Raw genomic sequence first — 16,839 nt, 5'->3', positions numbered from 1 at the left:
ACCTGACAAGAATTAATATACTAGGTACCTAAGTCAACGAATAAAACAATAACAAATACTTGATCTTGTTATTTCGAATGTTTTTAATAATTATGTAAAAGAAACGGGAACAAACTCTGTAAGACAGACAATAGGTACTTTAATTTCGGTAATTATATCCGGTAGGTAATCAACTAATCATATTTAAGTAAATTTACCTATACAAATCACGCAGTATGCATTTCTACTTCATAATAACTTCCAAAGAGAAATGACGTCCTTACAAGGTTAATGCATTAGCGCTATGACGTACGAGCGAACATTAGTTGCTCGTGAGAATGAAATAAAATTATCGTTTAAAATTGGTTTTAAGCAATAAATAAACCTAATTGGAAATTACTTACCGATGATATGAGATCCCATTTTTTTTCTTATACTTCCTATAATGGTTTTTGCACCCTTTTACAACGCAATAAGGCATTTTTGTGTTATGCTGCGTGACAACTTTCTACTGCGCAATTCGCCACACGACTGAGCGCCGGGGTGTGATAAATGCAAATATCACACCCATGTAGCGGCCCCCTTTTTAGTGCTCGTTAGCCGCGTCCTTACGAAGTAATATATATGTCCATGTTCCAACCCGTAAACAAACCGTTGGCCTTCTCAGTACAACGCGACAAAAGCTTGTTGTGCTGAGAAAGCCAAAAAACAACCGCCAGGACCGATGTTCAGCATTCCTAAAATAAAACTCAGCTAGACCGGGCGAAAATGAGACCCATAATAGTCCCCTAACTATAAGCCTTCAACGAAAACCTTTTTTTGTAACCCTACCGGTTGAGGACACTAAGGCCTGTCCCAACCCTTCAGGTAGACAACAATCATCAAATTAAACCCAAAAAATCCAAAACGGCCCTTTGAGTTGGTGAGGCACACCTGTCCCCCCAACTCTCCGGAATCAAAAACCAAAACAAAAAATATATATACCTAAACAAAACGAGGTATATAGCAGGTGAGTGGTTTGTCGTCCTTGGCGGCACGACGACTGGTACAAGACGAGGGGTCGTGCGTCCAAGGATAACTCCCCTAAACTCTAAAACCGTACTAAATCGAAAAAATTTCAACCATTTGGCTGAGTTGCATTGCGGTAGCAGGCATGAAAAAGGTGGCGGAGACACCGAGTGCCGTTCCAATGCCTTCAAAAATGGCTCATTGGATCGTCAACACGATAAACAAAAGGTACCAAACCAAAAGGGGTACCGCGGTCGATATGTCCAAAAAAGCAAGAACCCAATTTAAAACAGCCCCTCAAAAATGGTAACTGCTGGGTATGAACCCCATACCGACCAAAATGCGTAGCCACAAATACGCAAAATTGCACAAAACCGTGCTCGAGTGTGGTAAGCACTCAAAACCTACTACCGAAATCCAAACCCTTGGCTATGTTAAAGACTCGCTCTGACCTTAAAAAGTGAGCAAGTTGTTTCGCCCCATCTATACATCACGCACTTCACCATACCGTTCATATCTCATCTGTCGCCCCTACCATACTTCACGCATTACAAATCCTGTTCTTCCATCTCCGCAACAAAATTAGTAGTGAATACAGTCAGTGCTGTTCACCACGTACCGTGCATAAAGTCGTGATTGGATATTTTACCATAATATCCAACACTCCAAACGAGACAACGGTTCAACGTTCTCGTGTAGGCGAGGCCTTGGAAAATACCACCTTCTTGAAAACCTACCAAAACTTGTGTCAAAATCCTAAACATGCCAGCCTTATTCGAAATTCCCGCCAATTCTCAAACCGAGATTACAAACTGTATTCTTGGCGAAATAAGGTCTAAATTAAAAAAAACTACTTCAAATTAATATATCACATTAAATTTGAGTACTAAAAAACCAAATCTCGTAACGTTATAAACCAAAATCCTATAGTAATATTGTATTTAACTAAATAAATGTCAATATTTAAACAAATTACAAAATGATTTTCCAAAACGAGCGTTTTTATAAACGCTGAACTCGTTACGAATTAAAGAAAACACTACTAAAGTTTACGCGTTTCCGAACGCACCCTTACTCTGTGTCAAAAAAAAAAACAATTCCATGACTTAACCTTACTTTGCACTTTAAACTAATCTACAAAGAACAAAACTTTGGTTGCAAATACCATTTTAATTTGGAAAACTACCATCTAATATGAAACACAAGTCTTACGTTGTGTGAAGTACCGTTAAAAACTCGAATTACGGTAAATATTAAATACGCTAAATCAGCGACTCAAAACTACACAGAGTTAACCGAAAACTACCAAAAATACAGGTAAAACACTAAATCTTGAGATCAGGAATCATCTTATTTCACACGATTTTCCCTCTCCCTTCAAAATCAACGCTAAATGTCATTTCAAAGTCAAATAAACTAAACTAACCCAAAAAATGTATTGCATACCTCAAAATTTAAGTGAACTTGTTACAGATTACATCAAAACCGTGCTGAATTTGGATATTACCACTACAAAACAAAAGGCATCCAGCCATTTCTACAACTGGACTGCCGGATCACAGGAATTTATAATTTTGAAAATGAAATCATGTCAATTGTTCTGGAACTATAAGCGCTAGCACGCCGAAGAAGAATATCTTCATTCTTTAAGAAGTTAAATGATCATGAAACACCACAAGCATCTCGCCGGACACTACTGCCAGACCAGACTTCCATACTAAACTGTTTCCCCTGCGGCTATGCGGAGATTTCTGAAAAACAAAATGCCGACATCGCTTCCACAGCTCCTTGGACCTAGGATGATCTCCAGATTGGCTTGACCACCCTAAATAAATGTACCTATCCATAAGCTGTGAAATTGAGTGTTGCGTTTCAACTTTATTAAACTAAATATGCTACTGCATTGAAATTTCTGGTGCTTCATGTTTACAAAAACTGTGCTGTGTATAGAAAATAAAATAAAATAATGTTAACATAACTATTGTTTTCCTTAACAAACTTGAAATGTGGTGAAATTATTATGCCTTCCGGCTTAACTGTTAAAACATAAAAAATTACAAAATTCATTATAAAACATTTATGAAAGTGCAGTTCCATCAAATCTATGAAAATCACAAAACAACATTCTACTAAAATTCACATATTTTCCTCCTAAATATGAAATTCTGGACTAAATATAGATTACTACAAGTGATCACAAGTGGCAAAATTGTGTTCTCCTATCTTATGTTACAAAATACAAAATTCTTATTTTTTCATTGAAATTTAAATGTTAAAAGTGGAACCAAACGAAATTCTAGTGTCAAAACTTCAAAATAGTATCCAAATTTACTAAAAATGCAACACGTGTTATTGACATCTGTCAAGTCAGCAAAATTTCATAACCTCTAAATGTATCATACAAAATTCTATGATTTTCGAAAATAATTACATGTAAATGTACAGAAAACAGCATAAATGTGAGCAAATGCCCCAATTATGGTATGCAATACCCAAAAAATCTTTGAAATGTAACAAAATACTCTACAAAAGGTGAGTGAAACAAAATTATTTTCTGGTGCATAAAAATAAGTCTAGACTTTTCCTGCAGCAAGTAATTATTTAGAAACCTGAAAAATTCTTGGGCGCCATTGTAACACGGGTTGATCTCAGGGTCGTGGGGTCGGGCCCCACGTTGGGCGCCATTGTAACACGGCTGTTTTGAAAGGGGGTAAAATAAATGAATGGAAAGCTCCGGCTTGTCTAAAATGGAAACAGCCATGTTAACAAAATAAAATTTAAATCAAAATTTAATAAAATAAACTAAATGGAAACCTTGCTGTAGGAAAGCTAAGAGGAGAAACAATTAAACAAATTTATATCTAACAAACTTTATTAACCTAAAGTTATAGTGTAAAAGCTCAGTGGCAAAGCTGGGCTGGGCTGGGCTGGGTAGCTACGTTACATAGATTAGCGAGTAGAAGCGTATTCAGATGATAACATAAATCATGATACATAATCACTATCATATTGGGATACCCTCCTCCAATTGAGGGGGGATTTAAATCTTCTCGAGGCAGAGGTGTAGGGTTGGAGTCGCTGTAGCTATATTTGACGTTCATAACCGCATTGTAATATTTGTAATATTTCTATGTATTTGAATAACAAACTATCTTTATCTTATCCGTTTTAGAAAGGCAAGCTGACCCGCGCGCTGTTCGGTGCGAACGGGATCGAGCTGTGTCGTCTCATCGAGGAAGAGCTGGCACTGACACAGAAGGAGCTTGACACTGGCGAGGAGCGCCCTAAGCAGGAGATTACTGACCAGCTGCCTGAGGAGGCAGTGAGTGACTTTCATGAATCTAATATGTATATATAACTGGATCAGGCATGAGGGGTGGGGGGCAACGACCGAACGGCATAGTCTTATCTTATGTATCTTTCAGTAGGAGTAGCAGCGAAAGCTTGTTTGTCCTTGTCACAGTCTCTGGTTAATTGTCTCAATAAAATTGGCGTCTGAGATCGTAATGCTATCTCCTTTATCAGTTGAGACCAACCAAGAGTGAAAGCGATGGCATAATACCTTACTCGCCACTTAGTTTTGCGGCAAGTATAGATGATATTAAAAAAGAAAACACGTGTATACCTATTTATTTCTCACGCACTAGCTTGCAATTTGCAGAGATAACGATTACATGGTGTATTTTGTAATCCCAGGCGCGAATCGAAGAAGAAGAAGTGCAAGAAGCTCAGGTGAAAGCGGAGGAAGAGCGCATTCGAGTCGTCACACTAGCGGCCCGCAAGAAACGAGTCTCCGAAAGGCTGTCACAGTCCGTGGCCCACCTCAACTTTATACTGTTCTTTCCGCACTGCCACCAGGCTTACTATGACCTCTACGAGAATTGGGATATGCTCAGTAAGTAAACTCAGGTGAAAGCGGAGGAAGAGCGCATTCGAGTCGTCACACTAGCGGCCCGCAAGAAACGAGTCTCCGAAAGGCTGTCACAGTCCGTGGCCCACCTCAACTTTATACTGTTCTTTCCGCACTGCCACCAGGCTTACTATGACCTCTACGAGAATTGGGATATGCTCAGTAAGTAAACTCAGGTGAAAGCGGAGGAAGAGCGCATTCGAGTCGTCACACTAGCGGCCCGCAAGAAACGAGTCTCCGAAAGGCTGTCACAGTCCGTGGCCCACCTCAACTTTATACTGTTCTTTCCGCACTGCCACCAGGCTTACTATGACCTCTACGAGAATTGGGATATGCTCAGTAAGTAAACTCAGGTGAAAGCGGAAGAAGAGCCATTCGAGTCGCCACACTAGCGGCCCGCAAGAAACGAGTCTCCGAAAGGCTGTCACAGTCCGTGGCCCACCTCAACTTTATACTGTTCTTTCCGCACTGCCACCAGGCTTACTATGACCTCTACGAGAATTGGGATATGCTCAGTAAGTAAATTCAGGTGAAAGCGGAAGAAGAGCCATTCGAGTCGCCACACTAGCGGCCTGCAAGAAACAAGTCTCTGAAAGGCTGTCACAGTCCTTGGCCCATCTCAACTTTATACTGTTCTTCCCGCACTGCCATCATGCTTTCTATGACCTTTACGAGAATTGGGACACGCTCAGTAAGTAAACTCAGGTGAAAGCGGAGGAAGAGCGCATTCGAGACACCACACTAGCGGCCCGCAAGAAACAAGTCTCCGAAAGGCTGTCACAGTCCGTGGCGCACCTCAACTTTATACTGTTCTTCCCGCACTGCCGCCAGGCCTTCTATGACCTCTACGAGAATTAGGACACGCTCAGTAAGTAAACTCAGGTGAAAGCGGAGGAAGAGCGCATTCGAGTCGCCACACTAGCGGCCCGCAAGAAACGAGTCTCCGAAAGGCTGTCACAGTCCGTGGCCCACCTCAACTTTATACTGTTCTTCCCACACTGCCACCAAGCTGCTTACTACGATCTCTATGAGAACTGGGACCTGCCGGCCTAGCCAAGGTGACAATCGCTATCGCTACGACAACGAAACGCTTCGTGTCTCTCTATCACTCTTCCATATTATTGCGACAGTGACAGTTGCGTATCGATCGCTATTACGGAGCGTAAGCGATTGGCATGTTGGCTACGCGGCCTTCGTTACGCTCTAGCAAGAAACGAGACTCCACGCGGCTCTGACACCAACACCACAGATTTTCACAGGCAATGAAAATGAATTATGAGATAAACGTTTATCTTTCAAAGTTGCATCTAAAACGGTACCTAAATAAAATCTCTAGCTCCTTTCTTAGCCATATGCGAAAAACCTGATTATGTAGGAGAGCTCGGCACTCACTTTCTGATCTCGAAATTGTATAAGAAATTATGACAACATTCCAATTGCAGACATACAAGTATCAGCCAAGGAGGAGATCCAGATAACAGAGGAAATGGTACCCGAGGTGTTGTACATGAGCGACGTGGAACCCAACGAGGCCTGCGTCCACGCGCTCTGCAGCGGGAAGGCGCTCGTCGTGCTGTTCAAGTTCTTTGACAACGACCACAGGAGCTTCGTGAGTGAGTGAGACAGACACACAGACAGCTGTGGACGTGACCAACGAGGCCTGCGTCCACGCGCTCTGCAGCGGGAAGGCGCTCGTCGTGCTGTTCAAGTTCTTTGACAACGACCACAGGAGCTTCGTGAGTGAGTGAGACAGACACACAGACAGCTGTGGACGTGACCAACGAGGCCTGCGTTCACGCGCTCTGCAGCGGGAAGGCGCTCGTCGTGCTGTTCAAGTTCTTTGACAACGACCACAGGAGCTTCGTGAGTGAGTGAGACAGACACACAGACAGCTGTAGACGCGACCAAGAGACCTTTGAGCATGGCCAACCTCGTCAAACCTCAGGCTATCGTCATTTACTTACCTATAGTGGCAGTTACTCGAAAGTTAGCGCTGGTGGCCTAACGGTAACAACGTGCGACTTTCAATTCGGAGGTCGCGGGTTCAAACCCCAGCTCGTACCAATGAGTTTTTCGGAACTTATATAAGTTCGTATATACGAAATATCATTTGATATTTACCGTTGCTTTTTGGTGAAGGAAAACATCATGTGGAAATCGGACTAATCCCAATAAGGCCTAGTTTCCCCTCTGGGTTGGAAGGTCAGATGACATTGACAGTCGCTTGTAAAAACTACGACAATTCTTGTGATTAGTTGTCAAGCGGATACCAGGCTCCCATGAACCGTAGCAAAATGCCGGGATAACGCGAGTAAGAAGGAAAGAAGAGGCAGTTACTCGATAATTGATATTATACAAAATAATGATTACAGATGTGCTTCGCCACTTTCTGTACGAGGTGATCCCAGAGCCTAAAGAAGACTTGCCCCCGGAGAAGCAAATCCCGCCCATTCCGGCATACGAGCGCTACGCCTCCATCAGCAAGACACCGCGACAAGTGCGGCGCGACCGTTACAATGCCATGTTGAAAAGACAGGTTAGTTAATGACATCTGATTAGTGATTACCTTATATAAGAAACAAGTCTCACCCATCGCGGCGTACGAGCGCTACGCCACCATCAGCAAGACAACGAGAGAAGTGCGGCGCGACTGTTACAATGCCATATTGAAAAGACTGGTTAGTTAATGACATCTGATTAGTGATTACCTTATATAAGAAACAAGTCTCACCCATCGCGGCGTACGAGCGCTACGCCTCCATCAGCAAGACACCGAGAGAAGTGCGGCGCGACCGTTACAACGCCATGTTGAAAAGACTGGTTAGTTAATGACATCTGATTAGTGATTACCTTATATAAGAAACAAGTCTCATCCATCGCGGCGTACGAGCGCTACGCCTCCATCAGCAAGACACCGAGAGAAGTGCGGCGCGACCGTTACAACGCCATGTTGAAAAGACTGGTTAGTTAATGACATCTGATTAGTGATTACCTTATATAAGAAACAAGTCTCATCCATCGCGGCGTACGAGCGCTACGCCTCCATCAGCAAGACACCGAGACAAGTGCGGCGCGACCGTTACAACGCCATGTTGAAAAGACTGGTTAGTTAGTGACATCTGATTAGTGATTACCTTATAGCAGAAATAAGTCTCACCCATCGCGGCGTACGAGCGCTACGCCACAATCAGCAAGACACCGAGAGAAGTGCGGCGCGACCGTTACAACGCCATGTTGAAAAGATTGGTCAGTTAATGCCACCTGATTAGTGATTACCTTATAGCAGAAATAAGTCTCACCCATCGCGGCGTACGAGCGCTACGCCTCCATCAGCAAGACACCGAGACAAGTGCGGCGCGACCGTTACAATGCCATGTTGAAAAGACAGGTTAGTTAATGACATCTGATTAGTGATTACCATACCCCGGCCGGCGAGAGCAAAAATGCGTTGACAGCTTAATAGTGCGAGGACACACACTTTGGTCGATGTCGATAAAAACAACACGATGTACTGGACCACCGTTATGATATGCAGAAGTATTAATTATTGTTGTAAACAAAATTAAAACAAAGTGTTTGTATTTATTCAGTATTTTATGTAATTTTCGTAATATACAATTAGCATTTTTTCTAAATTTTCTGATTTTAAACTCCTTCGCCTTGCCGATAAAATCCATTTCATCCAACTAAAGGACCGTTCTAAATCTACTGTAGTAATCGGAGCAAAACGAAATAGTTATTATGAATTTGTTCTGTATTAGGTAGTTCCACTTCTCTGCCAGATATCAATTTATTTAAATTGTTTAAAGTTAAAATGCCAACGTTCTTCTTCAACACATTCTGATACTTATTGTGAATAACTTTATAATAATAATAATTTTATGTTGATAGAAAATTGTTTTAGGGTTATTCTTAGAAACGCGTGGAGGTATCAAGTTGAAATAAATAACAAATACTAATGGCTCAGTTTAAAAAAAAAATTGTGCTTAATTAAAAGTCGACTATTCTATCGACATCCATATGTCGATAGAATAGTCGATATTTAATTAAGCACTAGGAGCAGGCGCATTTTTGCTCTCGCCGGCCGGGGTATGGACTGATTACCTTATATAAGAAACAAGTCTCACCCATCGCGGCGTAGGAGCGCTATGCCTCCATCAGCAAGACACCGAGACAAGTGCGGCGCGACCGTTACAACGCCATGTTGAAAAGACTGGTCAGTTAATGCCACCTGATTAGTGATTACCTTATATAAGAAACAAGTCTCACCCATCGCGGCGTACGAGCGCTACGCCACCATCAGCAAGACACCGAGAGAAGTGCGGCGCGACTGTTTCAATGCCATGTTGAAAAGACAGGTTAGTTAATGACATCTGATTAGTGATCACATTATATAAGAAACAAGTCTCACCCATCGCGGCGTACGAGCGCTACGCCTCCATCAGCAAGACACCGACAGTAGTGCGGCGTGACCGTTACAACGCCATGTTGAAAAGACAGGTTAGTTAATGACATCTGATTAGTGATTACCTTATATAAGAAACAAGTCTCACCCATCGCGGCGTACGAGCGCTATTGCCTCCTTCAGCAAGACACCGAGAGAAGTGCGGCGCGACCGTTACAATGCCATGTTGAAAAGACTGGTTAGTTAATGCCACCTGATTAGTGATTACCTTATATAAGAAACAAGTCTCACCCATCGCGGCGTACGAGCGCTATTGCCTCCATCAGCAAGACACCGAGAGAAGTGCGGCGCGACCGTTACAATGCCATGTTGAAAAGACTGGTTAGTTAATGACATCTGATTAGTGATTACCTTATATAAGAAACAAGTCTCACCCATCGCGGCGTACGAGCGCTACGCCACCATCAGCAAGACACCGAGAGAAGTGCGGCGCGACTGTTTCAATGCCATGTTGAAAAGACTGGTCAGTTAATGCCACCTGATTAGTGATTACCTTATAGCAGAAACAAGTCTCACCCATCGCGGCGTACGAGCGCTACGCCACCATCAGCAAGACACCGAGACAAGTGCGGCGCGACCGTTACAATGCCATGTTGAAAAGACTGGTCAGTTAAAAATGACATCTGATTAGTGATTACCTTATATAAGAAACAAGTCTCACCCATCGCGGCGTACGAGCGCTACGCCTCCATCAGCAAGACACCGAGAGAAGTGCGGCGCGACTGTTTCAATGCCATGTTGAAAAGACAGGTTAGTTAATGACATCTGATTAGTGATTACCTTATATAAGAAACAAGTCTCATCCATGGCGGCGTACCAGCGCTACGCCACCATCAGCAAGACACCGAGAGAAGTGCGGCGCGACCGTTACAACGCCATGTTGAAAAGACTGGTTAGTTAATGACATCTGATTAGTGATTACCTTATAGCAGAAACATCTCATCCATCCCGGCGTACTGAGCGCTATTGCCTCCTTCAGCAAGACACCGAGAGAAGAGCGGCGCGATCGCTTCAACGCCATGCTGTAGAAATGTCAGTGGGTAAAACTAACTGCTAACTAAGTCCTATATTAACTCAACCGCCTTCACTTCTCTCCAACCTCAAGCACAGAATAAATAATAGTAATACTGCCGTACAGAAAGGAAACTTCCTACAAAACTGAAGTTTGACAGCGGTTCAGGGTCAATATATATATGGCACTATCCCTTTCAGCTATTTAGGGTTGTCAAAATTCAAGTGATTATCTTGTCTGTGGTCGTGCACGCAAAAGGAAGTCAACTGTTGCCAACCCTAATAGGTAATTGCTCGGATCGGATAGGCAATGCTGAGCCGAGTTTGGCCGAAGTCAGGAGTTTCGCACCCCTGCCTCAACAAAAACCTCAATAAACAGCTTTCAGTTCAGTATCCGCCAGTTTTAACCGGAGACCCAATGATTTTTGATATTGGTTTCAGAAAGAAGAGGAGGAGGAACGACTGCGTCTGGAGAGGGAGCAGGCGCGACTGGCGCGGGAGGCCGAAGAGGAGCGCCTAGCGCAGGAGAAACAGCGCAAGGAGGAGGAGAAAATGGCGCGCATCGCGGCTGGGGTTTGTATTGTTTTATAAGACAAAGTACACTTAGGGCCACTTGCACGAATCACTAATCCGGGGTTAACCGGTTAAACCTAGCGTTACCATGGTTGCCAGTATAATTCGACATTGGTTTAGCGGTTTAACCGGTTAGCCCCGGGTTAATGGGACGGCGCAAGTGGTGCTTAGGTAGTGACGTCATTCATGTTTAACTTGACATAATTATTTTGTTTGTTAGAAAAAACAAAAGGCAACTGTATTGCTTTTTTTGCACGGATGTAGGATGTAGGCAAGGAAATGTTTAGATTTTTTGTGAAAACGTCTTGGAATATTTATTGTGAATTTATTGTAAAACATAATAGTTTGTAGCAAACGAATAAAGTTAAAAATATGAATACAAGTATCAGTTTTCTTCATCAACCCGGTAACACCACACACTATGACTTTCTATTGCTCTTTACACATTCCAGTTGCCCGCGTCGCCGGAGCCCGAACCAGTGACGGAGGAGGAGCAACTGCCAGAGAAGGAAGAGGGGGAGCGACCAGAGGGGGAACTGCCTGAAGGGGTGCTGCCTGAAGGAGAGAAGGCGGAGCAGACGGAGGACATAGAGGAACCTGTAAGACATACCACAATACACACATACACCACTGATTTAGTGATCCAAAGAGGATCTTGGCTTCTGACACAAGAGAGCGCTATTCTGCTATATTCTGCGCCACTTCACGCCAGTTGGGTATTCCGAGGGCGGCAGGCATGGTCAGAAATCTACAGTAATGTAATAATGGGCCATTCTCAAAAAATATGTCTTCGGTCTAATTGCCGCAACCCATAGGTACAAAATGTATGAAAAGAGTTGTGGCAATTAGATACAACCGCAAACATATTCTCAGAGGATGGCTGTAATCCGCCACGAGCTTGGTTGGACCAAATATGTTAAGCAACTAAACCTACGTACAAAAATATACGAGTGTAATGTTGTTAAATAGTTCAAGGTTCCTCATATTAAGACATAAACATGCCGCTGTATTTCCCAGCCGGTTGAAGAAGCCCCTCCCGAGAAGGTAGTCGAGGAGTTCCACTCGGACGTGGAGGTGGAGGATGAGGAGTACATCCCCCCGGGCGGTCTGTTCGTGCCCGGCCTGTACACGCCGCCCAATAACCTCGCCAAAGCCAACGGACTGAAGCTGTTCTTCCCTAAGGTGTAGTACCAGCCTGACCAGCTCTTGTAGAGGAGTCAGTTCCACTTGGACGTGGAGGTGGAAGATGAGGAGTACATCCCCCCGGGTGGACTGTTCGTGCCCGGACCTGTACTCGCCAAAGCCAACGGACTGAAGCTGTTCTTCCCTAAGGTGTAGTACTAGCCTGACCAGCTCTTGTAGAGGAGTCAGTTCCACTCGGACGTGGAGGAGGGCGAGGAGTACATCCCCCCGGGCGGTCTGTTCGTGCCCGGCCTGTACACGCCGCCCAATAACCTCGCCAAAGCCAACGGACTGAAGCTGTTCTTCCCTAAGGTGCAGTACTAGCCTGACCAGCTCTTGTAGAGGAGTCAGTTCCACTCGGACGTGGAGGAGGGCGAGGAGTACATCCCCCCGGGCGGTCTGTTCGTGCCCGGCCTGTACACGCCGCCCAATAACCTCGCCAAAGCCAACGGACTGAAGCTGTTCTTCCCTAAGGTGTAGTACTAGCCTGACCAGCTCTTGTAGAGGAGTCAGTTCCACTCGGTCGTGGAGGAGGGCGAGGAGTACATCCCCCGGGCGGTCTGTTCGTGCCCGGCCTGTACACGCCGCCCAATAACCTCGCCAAAGCCAACGGACTGAAGCTGTTCTTCCCTAAGGTGTAGTACCAGCCTGACCAGCTCCTGTGAGGAGTCAGATCCACTCGGACGTGGAGGTGGAAGACGAGGAGTACATCCCCCCGGGCGGGCTGTTCGTGCCCGGCCTGTACACGCCGCCCAATAACCTCGCCAAAGCCAACGGACTGAAGCTGTTCTTCCCTAAGGTGTAGTACCAGCCTGACCAGCTCTTGTAGAGGAGTCAGTTCCACTCGGACGTGGAGGAGGGCGAGGAGTACATCCCCCCGGGCGGGCTGTCCGTGCCCGGCCTGTACACGCCGCCCAATAACCTCGCCAAAGCCAACGGACTGAAGCTGTTCTTCCCTAAGGTGTAGTACCAGCCTGACCAGCTCTTGTAGAGGAGTCAGTTCCACTTGGACGTGGAGGTGGAAGATGAGGAGTACATCCCCCCGGGTGGACTGTTCGTGCCCGGACCTGTACTCGCCAAACCCAACGGACTGAAGCTGTTCTTCCATAAGGTGTAGTACAGTTAGGGCATGCAGTACCGGTCCCGGTACCAAGAATTTCATTTCCCGGTTCTGGGCATGGCTGGAACCGGGATTCCCGGTTCTTCCCGGTTCTCAAGGCATCTTTTGATTACTTTTAAGAAATTGTTTCTGTTAGGGTCTCCCCAAATATATCGACGCGCATTCGGCAAAAACCGATAGGAAAAAGCTTTATGTCCGCGCAATAAGAGCGAAGAAGCCGACGACGCGTCGGCCGGCGCCGGCCGATGCGAGCCGAGCCGAACGACGACTTTTTCGCTCTTATTGCGCGGACATAAAGCTTTTTCCTATCGGCTTTTGCCGAATGCGCGTCGATATATTTGGGGAGACCCTTAGCGTACAATCTTTACGAATGACTTATTTTCATATAAATAATTGCATAAGAATTAATAAATGACTTATTTTATTATAAACAAACACTTAATTGGCGTTTCAACCTATTTTACGAAACTAACCGGCACACATTGCCTCCGCCTGGGCCGAGCCACAGGCCGTAACGTAGTCGATGCGCTCAGCACTATATGACGGCACGGCCTGTATGCAAGAATGCCTACTTTACTCTATAGTTCGTTTTTTTTAGCATTAGAAAGAACTCCGCAGAAGCAAGCGTGTAGTTTTTATCAGGCTCGTTAATTGTTAATAATTATTGAATTATCTATTAAAGCATGGTCAATACATATAATTTACTTAAAATTGTTACCGCTAAAAGTGCCAGATTTAGAACCACAAGCGAACTTCTGCGAAGTTCTTTTTAATGCTAAAAAAAACGGACTATAGGTTAGTTTGTCGGGTTATTTGAGTCCACCGTTTCATAGCACCATTAAATGTTATATAATCTCCCGAGCTAAAGTACTAAAACATTACTACTATTGAAATGGGAATAAATAGTCATATGGTGAGAACCGGGAAGTACCGGTACCGGGTTTTCAGTACCGGTTCTATTGACACCATAAAATTCCCGGGAATTCCCGGGAATATGAGAACCGGGAATTCCCGGGTGCATGCCCTAAGTACAGTACCATCATCCCTATAGATACAGAGTATAATTTCTCGAGACCGCAATTTCCCAATCCTATAGTTATTTGACATTCGGCAGGTGATCGCATCGCTGACTAAGATAGAGTCGGAGCACCTGCCGCCACACACGCTGGTGATGTTCCCGGCTGACAAGCGCGATGGCGTCAAGGAGATCGTCGAACAATGTCCTGAAGAGATACTCCATGTAACTCACATATCTACAACGTGTCCCAAAATTCAACGATAAGCTGGCACCAGAGATGGACCTGCTCATGACTACTCGAAGAAAAAAAATAAAAATAAAATATTTCAATTGTCATCGACCATGTCAATGACATGGTCGTTAAAAATACCATTAGCGATTCGATTTTTTTTGTAATTCCGTAATAAATTGAGATACGAGTATATATATATATATATTTTTTTTTTTTCCTCGAGTAGTCATCCATCAGTCAGTCGAGGTTAGGGCATGCAGTACCGGTCCCGGTACCAAGAATTTCATTTCCCGGTTCTGGGCATGGCTGGAACCGGGATTCCCGGTTCTTCCCGGTTCTCAAGGCATCTTTTGATTACTTTTAAGAAATTGTTTCTGTTAGGGTCTCCCCAAATATATCGACGCGCATTCGGCAAAAACCGATAGGAAAAAGCTTTATGTCCGCGCAATAAGAGCGAAGAAGCCGACGACGCGTCGGCCGGCGCCGGCCGATGCGAGCCGAGCCGAACGACGACTTTTTCGCTCTTATTGCGCGGACATAAAGCTTTTTCCTATCGGCTTTTGCCGAATGCGCGTCGATATATTTGGGGAGACCCTTAGCGTACAATCTTTACGAATGACTTATTTTCATATAAATAATTGCATAAGAATTAATAAATGACTTATTTTATTATAAACAAACACTTAATTGGCGTTTCAACCTATTTTACGAAACTAACCGGCACACATTGCCTCCGCCTGGGCCGAGCCACACGGCCGTAACGTAGTCGATGCGCTCAGCACTATATGACGGCACGGCCTGTATGCAAGAATGCCTACTTTACTCTATAGTTCGTTTTTTTTAGCATTAGAAAGAACTCCGCAGAAGCAAGCGTGTAGTTTTTATCAGGCTCGTTAATTGTTAATAATTATTGAATTATCTATTAAAGCATGGTCAATACATATAATTTACTTAAAATTGTTACCGCTAAAAGTGCCAGATTTAGAACCACAAGCGAACTTCTGCGAAGTTCTTTCTAATGCTAAAAAAAACGGACTATAGGTTAGTTTGTCGGGTTATTTGAGTCCACCGTTTCATAGCACCATTTAGACTTGTGCGCCGCGCCGGCGCGCCGCCGCCGCCGGGCTTTTTGACCACGCCGCCGCCGCCGATAAATGATCGGCGTGAAATCGGCGTAACCTTGAGTGTTGTGAATTAGCTATTCCAAGTTGGTTTTTGGATTACATTATGGTTTTTTTTGTAATATTTATGTTACAGTTGTCAAATACCTATACATCAATTTTTCATTAAATGAAACTGAATAGCCAGTTGCAGAAACTATTTGACACACCAATTAAAGTAACTGAGTAATCCTAAGTATTCACCGTCAGCTGTTAACGAACGTACGAAGACTGCTGCTAGTGCTGCTTATACTTTGGACAGCTAGAAGAACAAACCCCTCCATTCTCAAAGAGTTCTATATCGCCACTCATCTCTTCCTAATATGCCATGGCTGAGCCCTTAGATTCTACGGACATATTATCCAACGCATGATGTGGAAAAACACATGAATTTAATCCGAATGAATGGCAAACATGCTTGGAGCATGTGTGAGATGGTCGAACGCTATGAAGAGGTCGGCTTGCGGCAGTCTGGAAAATGGCGAAATGGAAACAAATTACATGTGGTCGCAAGCCTCAGCAATAAGAAAACGAGAAAGAAGATACGTCTCAGTGAGCCTGGTGCTTGTACGAGAAGAAAACCATTAAAAAGAAGTCATGTCATGTCATAGCAGTCCATTATGTCTAGCAAATGTCAAGGATGTGTGGAGTTCTGTTTTGTTAAAGTACGTCATTTTTAATAGGATAAGCCATGGACAGCTTGAAAAAACGGAGTTATAGATCGGATCGCAGGTCATTGGGACTAGGTAACCTCTTAATGCAAGCCAGTTACTAGGGAAATCAAGTTATTACACCTATCCTATATTCATTTACAAACCCTATTTTACTCAAAACATATTCAAACTATACGTAGTTCACTGACCAGCAACCTGCATTGATAAAATTTTCAAGACAAACAACGAATTAATGATGTTTCTTAAGAAACCTAAAAGTCAAGGTCGCGCCGATTTCACGCCGAAAACACGCCGCCGCCGCTATTTTTTTGGCAAACGCCGCCGCCGATCATTTTTTAATCGGCGCACACGTCTAGCACCATTAAATGTTATATAATCTCCCGAGCTAAAGTACTAAAACATTACTACTATTGAAATGGGAATAAATAGTCATATGGTGAGAACCGGGAAGTACCGGTACCGGGTTTTCAGTACCGGTTCTATTGACACCATAAAATTCCCGGGAAT

The 16,839-nt window shown here is 44.1% G+C and overlaps 1 protein-coding gene and 1 long non-coding RNA gene across 2 annotated transcripts in view; both read left to right on the top strand.

The window, feature by feature from the left end:
- Positions 1 to 16,839, top strand: part of LOC134672263 (uncharacterized) — a gene marked incomplete at its 3' end in the record, with an annotated part of 30,384 nt that overhangs the window by 11,105 nt on the left and 2,440 nt on the right. The window contains exons 4-11 of the mRNA XM_063530161.1: positions 4,160 to 4,309; positions 4,684 to 4,882; positions 6,340 to 6,510; positions 7,270 to 7,433; positions 10,815 to 10,946; positions 11,399 to 11,545; positions 11,964 to 12,128; positions 14,363 to 14,488. Coding sequence (XP_063386231.1) covers positions 4,160 to 4,309; positions 4,684 to 4,882; positions 6,340 to 6,510; positions 7,270 to 7,433; positions 10,815 to 10,946; positions 11,399 to 11,545; positions 11,964 to 12,128; positions 14,363 to 14,488 — 1,254 coding nt within the window. The remainder of the gene's footprint in view (positions 1 to 4,159; positions 4,310 to 4,683; positions 4,883 to 6,339; positions 6,511 to 7,269; positions 7,434 to 10,814; positions 10,947 to 11,398; positions 11,546 to 11,963; positions 12,129 to 14,362; positions 14,489 to 16,839) is intronic.
- Positions 2,080 to 2,965, top strand: LOC134671655 (uncharacterized). The gene is made up of 2 exons (XR_010099242.1): positions 2,080 to 2,304; positions 2,461 to 2,965. It is a non-coding gene; the product is annotated as an uncharacterized LOC134671655 (long non-coding RNA).

Source organism: Cydia fagiglandana, chromosome 16 (genome assembly GCF_963556715.1).
Source record: "Cydia fagiglandana chromosome 16, ilCydFagi1.1, whole genome shotgun sequence".
Taxonomy (NCBI): domain Eukaryota; kingdom Metazoa; phylum Arthropoda; class Insecta; order Lepidoptera; family Tortricidae; genus Cydia; species Cydia fagiglandana.
This window is presented reverse-complemented; position numbering and strand designations above follow the sequence as displayed.